This window comes from Lycorma delicatula, chromosome 12 (assembly GCF_047948215.1).
Source record: "Lycorma delicatula isolate Av1 chromosome 12, ASM4794821v1, whole genome shotgun sequence".
Taxonomy (NCBI): Eukaryota; Metazoa; Arthropoda; class Insecta; order Hemiptera; family Fulgoridae; genus Lycorma; species Lycorma delicatula.
This window is the reverse complement of record NC_134466.1, coordinates 68148923-68163878: the sequence shown is the minus strand read 5'-3', so window position 1 is coordinate 68163878 and position 14956 is coordinate 68148923. Positions and strand designations below refer to the sequence as shown.

The 14956-nt window shown below is 29.1% G+C and overlaps 1 protein-coding gene across 1 annotated transcript in view; it reads right to left on the bottom strand.

The window, feature by feature from the left end:
• Positions 1 to 12325, bottom strand: part of LOC142333178 (isocitrate dehydrogenase [NADP], mitochondrial-like) — a 55776-nt gene extending 43451 nt beyond the window's left edge. Inside the window, exon 1 of the mRNA XM_075380127.1 lies at positions 12180 to 12325. Coding sequence (XP_075236242.1) covers positions 12180 to 12279 — 100 coding nt within the window. The 5' untranslated portion in view covers positions 12280 to 12325. The remainder of the gene's footprint in view (positions 1 to 12179) is intronic.
• Between the last annotated feature and the right edge of the window lie 2631 nt (positions 12326 to 14956).

Here is a 14956-nt window from a genome sequence, read left to right as displayed (position 1 = left end):
CAAATTAACCGCATGTCTCAGGAACGGTCGACCTGAGACTGTACAAGACTACACTTCATTTACATTCATTCATATCATCCTCTGAAGTAATACCTTACAATGGTTCCAGAGGCTAAAAACAGGGTAAAAACTACCCTCAAGCCTTTTGTAGAACGATTATTTTTACCTCACAAAAGAATGAAAGCGGGAGAAAATGAATGTAAGAACTAACACATTACAAGTTTAACATTTTACCATAATTTTAAATCATTAAATAGAATGAATTATACACTACCAACACAGCCACAACATTAAGATAAATTTGGTTTCAAGAAACCCATGAGAATTTGAGAAGCAATTTTGGCTCACAGATCAATTTTAGAAGGCAGATGGAAAGAATCAAAACTATCTATATGGCAATTACAGATGTTGAAAAAACATCAGATAACATGGAATATCATAGAATGATTAAGCTTTTAAGAAAATGGATAAAAATATAAACAAATATTAAAATTTATTTATATTTTGTACAGAAATCAAGTAGCTATAATCGGAATAGAAAATAAAAAAGCAAACTCCAATAAAGAAAGAAGTGGGTAAAAATATAACCTATCCTAAAAATGTTTAATCTATTTATAGAAGAAACTCATACTTCTGAAAAACTATACTTATATATTATATGATTCCCAACTGGATTAATACCACAAAAACATTTTGTTAAATAACAGTAGCATCAAATGTTCATTTTTTTAGATGGCCGTGTATTTAATACCAAGTATGAAACCGAGGTAAAATTTTTGTGAACTTGCATGAAAATTTTACATTCTAAATTACACATACTTAGATATTTTACCTTACTTCCAAGGTCATTTAAATGGCTTTTTTACAACTCAATCATGTCTAACTGTAGCAGGCAATCAACATACAGATGTGCATATATTAATATTAATGAATACCATTTACCTGCATGATGATTTCCATTATCAGTTATCATATCAAAGATTAATAAAAATTGCTGAAAAAATTTACAACGCCTTTGGTTTAAAGTTCTGCTAAGTTTCATCAGAAACATTTGATGAGCACGCATCTGTTATTTTGAAGATCCTGATCGGTACAGAAACTACAATAATTGTTCAGTCATACTTTTTAAAATTACAAGGACAGAAACCACAATAATATATATATATAATATATGGTCAGCAACAATATTTAAAAAAAACAACGAGAGTATATAGTCTTCTGACACACTGTTAAATTTTTATTTGCACTATCTGTTGAGGTTTTTTTTGAACCAGTGATTTGTCTAAAGTTTGCTTTTTTTATGAGAAAACTTTCACGGTAACAAACAATGAAAAATGTATCAATACTTCAATGTTACCTTAAATTAGAATATTAGATCGATTTTGTATAATAATAAAACTCACATTTAGTAGAATAACCTTTTCATTAAAGAAAATTACTCCCCTACATGGAATATTTTGGTGACCAGATGATCCTAATAGCAGGACTTCATATCGCTTTATACCAGGTGATTACATACTAAATACATTATTATTTATTAAATATTAGTACAGTCATTGACAGAAGTTTGTGCATATTGCAGTAGTAGATTCATACACTATTATTCATATCAGCATATAAAATAACGTTTTACATTGTAAATCTCTTGTTCAGTATTAAAATAACGGCGACTAAAAACTGCTACAATAAAAAAATCATCTTTTCTGTTAACAAATCAAGATAATTTGAATTGTATTCTTTACAACAAAATAAGTAATTTAACAGACACTTAAGCTCATAATAAACTCAAAAGTTTGACAAGCTTCAAGAAATTTATAGACACTTATTGATCGTAAATGTTGATAATTTCTAGAATTCATGGTTCATCAACTGCGTTTCATAATTTCCTTCTTGACAGCACTTTTCTTTTCTCGGTCTGTTTTACTGGAGGTTGTTCTTCTTTGACTCCAGATTCCAGCAGATTTCTGACAGTTTATTTATAATTAATGAAGTTATCATTAAACCCCACAAATTGATAGTACCCGTAAGAGAAATCTCTTAGCATTAGACCGGGTATCCGAGAATTAACTAAACAAACAACTTCGATGTCTTATTAGAAAAAAAGTAATAATGCTATTAATGAATGGTATGAGTTACCTTTACCAGGTAACTCACAAAGTTTCCCTCAGCAAATACTAGTTATTGTACATAACTGCATATGTCAGTTACCATGAATCCACAGATGAAAGCACAATGCATAGAGCGGTTTATTGAAACAAACAAAATAAGATACACAAGTTCGACACAATATTTCATTCACGGTATGATAAATTTGAAGAAACTGGCAGCGTTAGAACGTAAGGGTGCAAGCAAGCCTAGAACATCAGATGAAAAAATGGAGATCATTCATCAGTCTTTTGTTCAGTGTTTTTGTATTTTAATAAATAGAATGTTTACCCGATATCAAAGTTGGTCAGATAATTTTCAGATACCTGGTATTATTATTACGACCAGAGAAAAGAAGAAAAAACTTTTTTTCTCCATCCAGTATTCTTACAACCAGATACTTCTATTACTGTTTTATACAGCGGTTTGAGGCCGAAAATACTATAAAGCTAACATTTCATTAAATCGATATGTATTTATAAATTTGCTAAGAGAACAACCTTATCTTATATATCAACCTTATCTTATATCTAACATTAGTCATTGTATGTTGCGTGTTTAACCACTTCTTTAGAAGAGCTGGACTTTCAAAACCTAGAATAGAAAATTATTAATCTATTTATCTACATATTAGTAAATTCATTATCTATTCTGCAAAGCAATTGTACATAGCATAATGATTGTTGTAGAATCCTTAATACAGATCGGAACTGAATATAAAGATATTACTGGCAGTAGAGTGTTTAATGTAATTACTAAAATCAAAGTGCATTAGAAAAGTTCAACTACTAAATATTGATTATTGCAAACAATTATTAATTTATCTAATTCACAGCCAAACTGCTATCATTAGAAATGTTTAACAATACAGTACACAAAATGTACTGTATTACTACGTGTATACTACACGAAGTAATTAAACTTCGTGTAGTAGTTCTACAACTGTCAATGTAACAATTATAAATATTTAATTTTATAACCTGACTATAAATTATTTATAATTAATACTATTTATTATAATAATTTTTAACATAAGTTTTGTTTAATAGACTAGAAGTTCCTGTACACTAGCAGTTATAAAAGGGAGATTCTTTCTCAGTATCTCTACCTTCTCTTCTCAATCAAAAGGTTGGTGGGCTTTACCGTTGCATAGCTATCCTATTTACCATGTTGTATTTTCTACCCTCATTGATCTTACCCATGTATTCCTGCCGTAATCTTCCCATCCCAATGGTTTCTTCCGCTTTACTTGTAAGTAATGGTTAAACCAACATTGAATATCTTGTGAGACGGTCAATCATAATGGTTCTCCTTTCATTTTTTGTAGGATCTATTCGTTCTCAAAAGTGCCTCTTTATTTTTCATTCTCTCCAACCATGGAATCTTTCGAATTCTCCTCCCGCCTGACATTTTGAAACTTTCGAGACTTTTTTTTTCGATTTATTCACGACACAAGTCTCTGATACCCAAGTTTAAATATTGCAGATTAAACTTTTAATGAAGTGTGTTTTTAATATTTAGAACATTTTTTGACATCTGCTTTTCATTAAACTTTTCTTTTTAACAAAGCTTCCTTAGCTTATCTGATTCTATAATTAATTTTGCTGTGCATTTCCCACCCAATGATGTTATGTATCCCCACAAGTATTTAATATATTAACCTGTATTAGTTTTTTGCCCTTAAACTGTATTTACGTCTTTTATTTCCTATCACAAATTTTTTTTCTATTTATTTTCATACCGCATTCTACTTTTAAAATTGTTTATTTTATGTAGAATGCGTTTAAGCTCTCATTCTCATTGTTGCCTAACAATTTAATGTTATGAGCAAATCTGATTGTCTTGTAAGGCTCACCTTCCTTTAATCTGTTCCTGCAGGTTTTCAAGGATACTTTCACACATAATCTATGTATAGGTTAAACGACGGGGGAAGTCCACATTCTTGCCTAATTCCTTTCATTACCTTTGCCCGTAAGTCCATCCTAGCCTACATAATTACTGTATACATGTAGTATAGTAAACGAGTTAGTCTAAGCTCTAACAATATCAATGAATTTTGAGTTTGATAAGCTAGAAATACATCAATGTCTCTTTCTATGGATTTATATACTATAAAATATTTTTTTTTTTTGTCTTCAGTCATTTGACTGGTTTGATGCAGCTCTCCAAGATTCCCTATCTAGTGCTAGTCGTTTCATTTCAGTATACCCTCTACATCCTACATCCCTAACAATTTATTTTACATATTCCAAACGTGGCCTGCCTACACAATTTTTCCCTTCTACCTGTCCTTCCAATATTAAAGCGACTATTCCAGGATGCCTTAGTATGTGGCCTATAAGTCTGTCTCTTCTTTTAACTATATTTTTCCAAACGCTTCTTTCTTCATCTATTTGCCGCAATACCTCCTCATTTGTCACTTTATCCACCCATCTGATTTTTAACATTCTCCTATAGCACCACATTTCAAAAGCTTCTAACCTTTTCTTCTCAGATACTCCGATCGTCCAAGTTTCACTTCCATATAAAGCGACACTCCAAACATACACTTTCAAAAATCTTTTCCTGACATTTAAATTAATTTTTGATGTAAACAACTTATATTTCTTACTGAAGGCTCGTTTAGCTTGTGCTATTCGGCATTTTATATCGCTCCTGCTTCGTCCATCTTTAGTAATTCTACTTCCCAAATAACAAAATTCTTCTACCTCCATAATCTTTTCTCCTCCTATTTTCACATTCAGTGGTCCATCTTCCAAATTATCAAATATTACTAATCTAAATCTAAAAGCAAAAAGAATGTCTTCAAATTACAGAGGATTAAACTAATTCTGATTTACTTACATAAAAAACGAAAGTACAGTAAGTTTAAGTTTTAATTAGTCATCTATTAAGAAACAGCAAACTCATTTTCAAACTATAAGAAGGTGTAAAATGTGGCATAATTACTACTGAAATTTCCCAAAACAATTCATCTTTCTGTCTATATATCTCTTTCAGCAGATAAATATTTGACAAATTTATCTTGAGGTTTTTTTTCCAAATCAACATAAGTTTAAACAATTAGTAGTAACAGTACAAATTTTTACAGTACTTCATCAGCCATTCGCCCATTTTTAAAAATATTATTTATTTTTTTCCCCCTATTTAACATCCAAAATAACATTTACTATCACCTTTTCTTCTACATAAGGTTTTAAAATTTCTTGCTTATTCCATAGTCTAGGGACTGAAGTTTACATATAACGTTAAGTGGTGTTCAAGTTTCAAAATACTAAGGTTGCATAAAAAAACTACACAAGTTTGTTCATAGGTAAAGAGGAATAGTTCTTAAAAATCTTATTTTCCAAGGTACAATACATTTTCAAGACTGCCATACAAACACTGAATTAATCTCATTTTATTTTGAATTGTACAGGTTTTTTTGAAAAGTTTATTAAAATAGTTACATTTTGATCTTAAATTTTATTAAAACAGTATGCGCAGAATGTACAAGAAACAGCATTCAAGTAAACTCCAAGTATAAGTATATACTATGTACTTATATCATGACAAAGCAGGGAGGTTATGAATATTAAATACCATCTGTAAGGTTTTGTTCTGAACTGAACGTGAAAACATTACTTCAAGCTCTTCTCTGAATTTTCTAACTAACTGTTTCAATAATGTAATTTTTCATTCAAAAATTTTCTTTCGCTAATGACGGAACGTAAGACTAACAGCAGGACAATTAGAGGAATTTTCTTTTCAAAGTAGAAAAATAAAATTGAAATATAAAAAAATCATCACTAAACATAAAAGGGGGAAGAAGGAAATTCTCCATAAAACCAATACATATTTTTAAATTATTTTTTATATACATTCAAGGCTTACTCTTTGCCCAACTGGATCAATTTTAATGATTCTTTTTTATTTTGTAAAGAATTTTCTCTATTTTCTTTTTTAGTACTGTTTACCTTTCTTCGCTTCATTCTTTTATCAATTGTTAACGCATTTCGGAACCACTCCATTGTCAAAACTTATTGTACTCATTTATTGTGAGTACAATAAGTACTCAAATATATTGTATTCAGTGTTTCTCAACCTGTAGGGTGTGCCCCCTAGGATCCCCCTTATATCCTAGGAGGCACCCCTAGGATGTAATACACTTATAAATAGGATTATATCAGTACTGCACAATGTATTTAATAATTAACTTATCAATATTAAATTAAAAACAAGTTTAAAATTATTAGTGACTACCTTGGGCCTGTCTAGCAGAATGTTTTTCAAAGGAAGGTTTAATATTAGAAATAGATACCCTATGTTCTTTTTCTACACCTAGCTGAGATCTATATTTTGTCTTCAAAGCAACCACCGCAGAAAATTCAGTTTTGCAAAGGTGGGATGTTGAAAATGGTAATAGTACACAAAATGCTCTTTTTTCAGTGCAGAAAACCCATCATCCACCCCTTACCAAAATTCAAAGAGCAATTTATTACTAAATTGTCTTTTGATTTCGCCACTTGCCATGAAGCCTATGAAGATTTCTTCATCGGCAGTTGAGAGCCCTTCAGGAGTATTTTGAAATGGAACCCTAACTTGCTACAAAGTTGTCATCAGCAAGAAAATACTTTTTAAATTTTTTACTAGCATGGCTAAATGATTTTCAATAATTACAAAAACAACTTTCACATGTTGTTCTTCAGCCTTGTAAATTTTAACACATTCATCCACATTTCTAGGTTTTTTGCTTTAAATTTCTGCTCCACAATTCCAATTTTCTACATTAACTTTATCACTCATATCCAACATATGTATATTTGCTCCTTGGACAAGATTCAAGGTATTTAATTTCTCGAGTATGTCGACCAAGTAGCTCAATACCATCATAAATAAACCATTTCAAAACTTCTCGACTTCCAGTCTGTTTTCCTCTTCTAGAAAAATTGTGATTTCATTTCTTTCTTCATAACGCTGCAAAAATTTCCTACATGATAACCATTTTGCCTCGCAATAAAATAGTGATGCTGAGTGTACTGCACCCATGTCTTTACAAAGTGCAGAAAACGCAACTTCTTGAAAAGCTGATGCTGTACATCTTGGTGAGCTACATCACCAATTCGACAGACAACAGTATCATTTCATAGAGGTTTGGACTGCATCGGTAGGCAAAACTATCTCCAAACATAGTTTCTACAATATCAATTGCAGCTAGCAAAATAAGCTCTTCACCAATGCGTGCGGCTTTTTACATTTTTCATTCAGACAAAGTTTTTTTTACAAACAATGTTCATATGATTTTAAGCTGAAGAATTCTTGGGTTTGTTAATGTACTCAATATAAAGCGTTTCCAAATGTCGTTTAAGTTTATTAGGTTGCATACTGACTGCTGCCAAAATTTTTGAGCAAATGACACACAGTGGCCTTTCTTCTTCAATTACTTCAGTACTGGTAAATCCAAATTTTAGGTATTCTTGAGAATATTTTCTTAATTTTATTTTTGGAACCACGCTCGTCTGTGCACTTGTTGACGCTTCACTATCATCTAATGCTCGCTTACCCCAATTAAAAATTTACCCATGATTCTGTATAAATCTACTGCTGTAAATATTTAATACCATCAATTGCAATTAACACGCAAATTACAACATACACACGTTCACGATAGATTCGATAACAATAGAAGGATCAACTCGACTGAGACAGGCTGGAATTGAATGAAGTACACCATTTATATAAGTTTACACAGACAGTTGTGCAGATGTTCCAGAATATTTGAGCCAAATTAGAACTTCTCGCAAAGCCACGAGAATCTCCAATATATTAGACATAAGACAGCAATAGAGAGGCGTCCATTCTGGTTTTGTCAATGCAGCAGATCGGTGTTGCCAAATATCAATATATTTATTTATTCTTGGTAATTTGTAATTAAGATCATAGTGTACTTTTAGCATCAAAATACATTATTATTGTAAGAGTGGCGGGTGCAATGAAAATTATGATTGAAAGTTGAGTCGCAAATACAGAAAGGTCAAGAAACGCTGTTGTAAGTACAATATATTTGACAATTGTCAAAACTTATTATACTTACTGAATACATAGAAAGAAAGCTAAGAAAGGTAAACAGCATTCAACACTGAAACTATAGTGATATTAGTAGAAAAGTTAATAGTAATTATTATCTAACAACAACAATTTTAGGTCTCTCTTGTTTTACTAAATAATTTAAAAAGAAGAATTTCTAAATGGAAAACTACTTACGTAATTACCTACATACTTTTCATTTTTTAACATCACTGCTCAAATCAGGACTGTTACAGCATAAAAATATATGCAGCCTGATGTCATCCACAGTATTTTCATATAATTAATTGAAAATCATTTGGAAGGGTAAAAGAAAAATCAGGCAGATCCAAACACTCCTAAACCCACCGGGTTGGTCTAGTGGTTAACGCGTCTTCCCAAATCAGCTGATTTGGAAGTCGAGAGTTACAGCGTTCAAGTCCTAGTAAAGCCAGATATTTTTACATGGATTTGAATACTAGATCGTGGATACTGGTGTTCTTTGGTGGTTGGGTTTCGATTAACCACACATCTCAGGAACGGTCGAATTGAGAATGTACAAGACTACACTTCATTTACACTCATACATATCATCCTCATTCATCCTCTGAAGAATTATCTAAACGGTAGTTACCGGAGGCTAAACAGGAAAAAGAAAGAAGATCCAAACACTCCAGACGATGCTTAAGCTTATACACTGTATCAGTATTTACCTTTGCGTAACTTCAATGCATTATTTTATATATTTTTATCAAGATGCAAAGGATGGAACTCCGTAATGGCTGTTTTTTGGATTTCTATTTTTGCTTTTTTTTCTATTACCTGATTTTTGAAAGGCAGTGCTTTTTGAAATCTAATAAATTTTTTTTTTGAAATTTTCTTTTTTCTGATAAATTTCAGGGTATTTAGATCTATCAGATGGATGTTAAAAATATCAGATGGTCCTTAACAAAAATGTCAAGCACTAACATACGTGACAATACTAATTTATAATAATCTGTTTTTTAAATCATTAAGAGATAAAGATATAAATGATTCCATCAACATAAAGTAATTTCACAATAATTAATCATAAGTTACACATAATTAACAACTGTTGAAAAATTTACATACAAGATAACAGAGATAATAGTGTTATAAGAAATATAAAATAAAACTTCTTACAGAAATTTTAAAAGTGAATTTTTAAAATGAAAGTTCAAAATATATTATTTACAATATAGTAAATGAATATGAAACAGTTTAATTTAATGGAACAACGAATTTTTGTATTTAATTATTGTGCGACATTCAGTTCAAATATCAAAGATAATGTAATGCATTTTTTTAAATTTAAATTCCCCTATGATTTAAATAATAAAAAAATTAATAGCGAGCGTAGGTTAAGTTTGGTTAAATTATATTTAAAGTAAATAAATATAAATAACCATTTATTAAAATTAATAAAGAGACTGTTTTGAATCTATGTTAAACTCTCTATCGGCCCATTTTCCATCGAAATCCGATTGACTACTTTGTTTTTAAATAAAGCTATATCTGCAGTGGCGTTAATACGTAAGTACCGATATGTTTTTTTAATTGAAGGTGTAATATTTTTTCTATTTGATTTTATGGTAAACTCATCACATACATAATAAAAGGCATCCACATCATTTACACAATTTTGACGCATTATGACACTGCACTATTAACAAACTTAAGATGGCAATAAGACTGAACAAAATTAATTCATTCCTAAATCCAGTGCTTAATACAAACAATACAGCTGCGATTTCAGCTACATGTTTTGACCTGCACAGACATTATTAATCTTGTCCGTGAAGGCTCATTCTTCAGTATTACATATGATGTCATAATATGTGACTATGATATGATTTAATTCTTTGTTTAGTATTGTTTATTTATAGATTACAAATTATGTTAAAGTTAAACAATAAAAAATGAGCTAACAAAATACAATATAAGAGCTTAAAATGCTACCTATACGTTGAAAAATGAAAAAAAATTCTTTAATTAAAATTTAAAAATTTTTCAAAAAAGATGGGCGATAGAAAGATTCTGAGTTCATATTAGTTTTCAGCATCAAAAAACAGATTAAAATCATGTATTGCATGTTAGGAAACAAAAATTATGTTTATCAGTCTAATTAAACATGTAATGGATATTGAAAACTGTTTTAATGTAAAACTGGCAAAATTATAGATGACTGAGCTGTCATAAAATAAAAAGTTATAATGTTTAATAAAATTGTCAATTAAATTATTTAATAAACCACTAGATCTTTAATATAAAATCAAACATTTTTTTTTTGTTGAAGTGTTTGGAAAAAGTAGTACTATAATCAGATAGATCACTAAGGTTATATGCCAAGTAAAATATAAAGTCTATTAAATTAATTCTCCTTTAAAACCACTAAAACATGAACTAAACTTATGAAAATTTTTATTATTCAGAGATGGAACTTCATCTTAAAATTTATTTTTGCAACAGAATACAGTCAAATGCTACTGGTAAAATATGTCTTGTTCAAGTTAAAAGCTGCAGAATAGATAAAAGTTTATTGTCATTTTATCATTTAATCCTCTTTTATCTCATTAAAATTTGTAATATTATTTTTCAATCCATTTTCTATCAATGTGATCAACAACACAGAAAAATTTATTTTTAATCAAAAATTTAATAAAATAAAATACTGCTTGATGAAAACCTTAAAATAATACTAATAAAAAAAATCAGCATCTGAACTTTTAATTATTATTAAATAATCTAACCTCTTAAAACCAAATAGTCTCCTGCCAGTTAATCAGATATGTAAAATTATTAAGGGTTAAAAGATTATAATAAAAACATAAAAAATACAAATTACTCTTAGTTTGTGAATCTTAAACAATTACCAGTTCACTTTCAGTAACAGAAAATTAGAATTAAGAACAGGGAATTATGAATTCAACTATATACCTACTTTGATCTCAACGGTGTATTTTCATTTTTACAGCATATTATTAAATATTTAACCTATAATTTTACATTTACTAGATTTCTAATTCAACAAAATATTAAAAGTTGCAAAATGTATGAGAAAATAAAAAAGAACACAGATATAAAACTGCATATGTATACTTCTGTCATTTAATGTTTGTTTTCCCAGTTTTTTCTGAGATTATAGTGAAAAATATCAGGCAGGATTTGAGTCAGATTCCTTCTTAATACAGGCCATCCAGTTGGAATGGCAGTGTGAAACTTCATGAGAAAAATTCTCATGATTTCACACTCAAATATTCTATACCAAAGACAAGAGTCCCTTACATTCCATTACTAAGATCAGTATATCACCATCAAAATTCTATTTATTAAACCCTGACAACTTATGATACAATGGGAAAGTTTCTTTTATTTGGGTTCTATAAAGATACAGGGAAAAAGCTGATATTGGTGGATCTCAAATTGTACACAATATTACCTAAATCTTTGCAATAATCACAAAAATCATCAATTAGTTTCTCTAGAATTATAAAGAAAATACAAATAAGTTTTAGAAGCAATCAATCAGTACAAAAATTGGAACAGGTTGTTTTTTTGTCTTTACTCAAAACTTAAACTAATAAAATAATAAATGGTTTGCCCTTAAGATACCTTGTTCTAGCTTATTCAAAATTAACAATGAAAAGCCGATTCAAAAGCAAAAATGAAAATATTTACCAGCATAACTTCTAGGCAATTAAAATATCATTAATAGTAAAAATGACTGCCAACTATTCAATGCATCATCTATTTGAAATTGATAAATTATCCAACATGTAGTATTTCTAACATAAACGATCAATTCGACATAAATATACATACATACGAATTTTTCCTAAGTAATTATTATAACACACTATTATAAGTAAATAGAATAGTAAACATTTTCAATATATCAGTCTATAACCTTAAAGCTAAATCACGAAATCTTTGTTTAATTTTAACTAAAAGTGTAAATAACAACTTACAATTTCTTTTGCTCGAAACATAAATGGGAAGAATATGATTACTTTTGGAAATTTGAGAAGCTAACAAGCCGGAAAACTTCGATACAACAGACGACGCCATCACTAGCCTAATACAATACGCGCTACGAATCCAAAAATTATGAATGTTTGGCTAGCTGGTGGTTTCAGTATAGCCAACATTAAAACTACACTTTATTATATCTTTTTTTTTTGTAATATGAAGTGTAAATATTTAAATCAAAACCGTCAGAAATTTATTTAGCCCAGTAAAATTTCAAAAAAATAACTGATTTTAACATAAAGAATTTTAACTAATTTTAACTAAAGAATTAGATAATCGTCAAAGATTTTTAATTTGCAAATAAACCAATATGAAAGAAAATTTCAATTGCACATGTTTACAAATCTGATAAACGTCAGAACGACCATGACTTCTAATTTAAAACGACAGTATCAATTACAAATTCTGAAAAAAGCACGCGTAAACATACTGTGGGCTATTTTTAAATGAGCCTCACGCTCATTCAAAATAAGATAAAATAAATATGCAGAAACTGGTAATATCAAATTATGTATTAAGTTAATATTTTCCCATAAAACAAATAAAAAATAATGTATATTATATAGAGCATATTTTTAATTTTTAAATAAGTACACATAAACATTTATACAAAAAAAAAAATTATTGTGTTTCTTTTGAAAACTATTTCAGCACTTTTTTGACAAAGAAAGAGTATAATTAAAGTTTATGTTAATTAAAATGCTAAATAAAAAAAGGACTAAAATAATTTACTTAGAAAAAATGTATAGTTTTTTCTAAGTAATCATGAAAAAATATTCCATGTTTCTACAATAGAAAAAAACAATTACCAAAAAAAAAATAATAATGAAATGCTCTTATGTTCAAATACATAGGTTAGATTAAAAAATAGAATAATTCAAACTTATATAAACAAAATTGACTCAAATAAATTTGAGAATTATAATGGTTTCTTAGTTTAATTATTACAATCCTGGTAGCTTGTGATATTTTTCATGTAATGCTTTACAATCATCAATAAAGTTAAACATACATTTTTTTATTAATTGGTCATCTGTTAAGGTCTTCATATGCCTAACTCATTTTTTATTGCTTACACAAACTATCGTAACATAAGGTAGTTCGACTAGTAATTGAATTATATTCTTGTCTGCCCACCACAAACTTCATGTGAAACATTGTTAATTTCAATCTGGCCTTTGACATATAAAATTTATTTTCATTGTAACTGAATTTTTAACTCCTCAATAATGCCTCATGAATTATTTGTGAGGTGTCCATTATATGTTACATATAATGATTCATGATGACATACTCTTATTTTGTATAATATGTTTTACACTATAAAGTATTAGATAATGTATATCAGATAAATGGGGAGGCTGCTGGAATTCTTTTGTGCCATTATCATTATTAATTCATTCTTTTTATTTTTTGTATAGATTGCTGTTCGATTACATTTCAGCTTTTTCTTAAGTTAAAATCATAAAATTTTCATTTGCACTGCTCGACAAACATTTTTTAGAAACAAAATATAAAAGCAATAAATAAAAAGGAGTTAAAAAAATTACTACTGAGATATAAAACAGCAAATCAACATGAGTATAAAAAATCTATTATAAGGAAAACTTATGAGAAAAATGTTAATATGAAAGAAACAAAATTAAGTACAAAAATATATTAAAAGCAAATAAGTAAAAACGCAAACTCACTTAACTAAAATGATGGGAATGTACAGAACCTCCATAAAAATATAAAACATTAATGATACTATAAAAATAAACCAAAATAAAATTTTAACAAAAGTTTAATGTTTGAGGACGTAAGCCCTCAAAAATTTTAACATTTTGTTTTTTCCACATCACCATCCAGAATATTATGACAAAACCGTAAAATATGCTCCATCAAGGAGAATGTATGAAACTAGTTTTCCAAGGCAAAACCTAGAGCTCTGTCAGAAAACATGAGGAATTTATATTAATCTAAGGGGTTGTTCAAATCTAAACAAGGATAACTTCTTTATAGTAATGGTCTCATACTACTGATTTTCATGGCTATACATATGATTGTACATTTTTTTCTGTGTATATCGTCACAGCTTATTGTTAATTACAGCCATCTACTACACACTCTCTCCTGATGTAAACAAGCAGTATATTAAACAATTATATTCATTGGCAAGAAAAGGAAGCTGCTCTTTCTTATAATTATTGTTATGAGATAGTTGCTAGTATGAGCATGAAAAAAATTAATTTAACCCCAAATTAACATAATTTTTTTAAAAACTAAACAATTGCAGTAGAAAAATTTAATTAGTAAAACTATATATTTTATGAATAAATTAAGTAAAGTTTACTTTGTTGTTGAAGATTGAACTTGAAAGATTTTATGATTTGATTACAATTTATCTCTCTTAGATTACACCTGTTTACCGTTCATAAATCCTTCTAGTTCTTATTAATCGTAAAAACAAGTTATAACATCTATATAAAATTAAATTTTCAAATTGTTTGTCAGAACCAGACGTAGGAAGTGAAGGAGTTAGACCTTCTGATTTGTGGTGATTGGCGGATGGTGCTTTCCCACGTCACGTCAAGGCCTTGGAATTTCAGGTGGGTCGTAATCCTAACACCGCTGTCAAAATTAAGCATTTTGCCAAGACTCTGGGGGCTCCTCTCGAAGAGAGTCAGTGTGGTTTGCGATGTTCGGCAGGTGGTGTCTACGACAACGAGTGTAC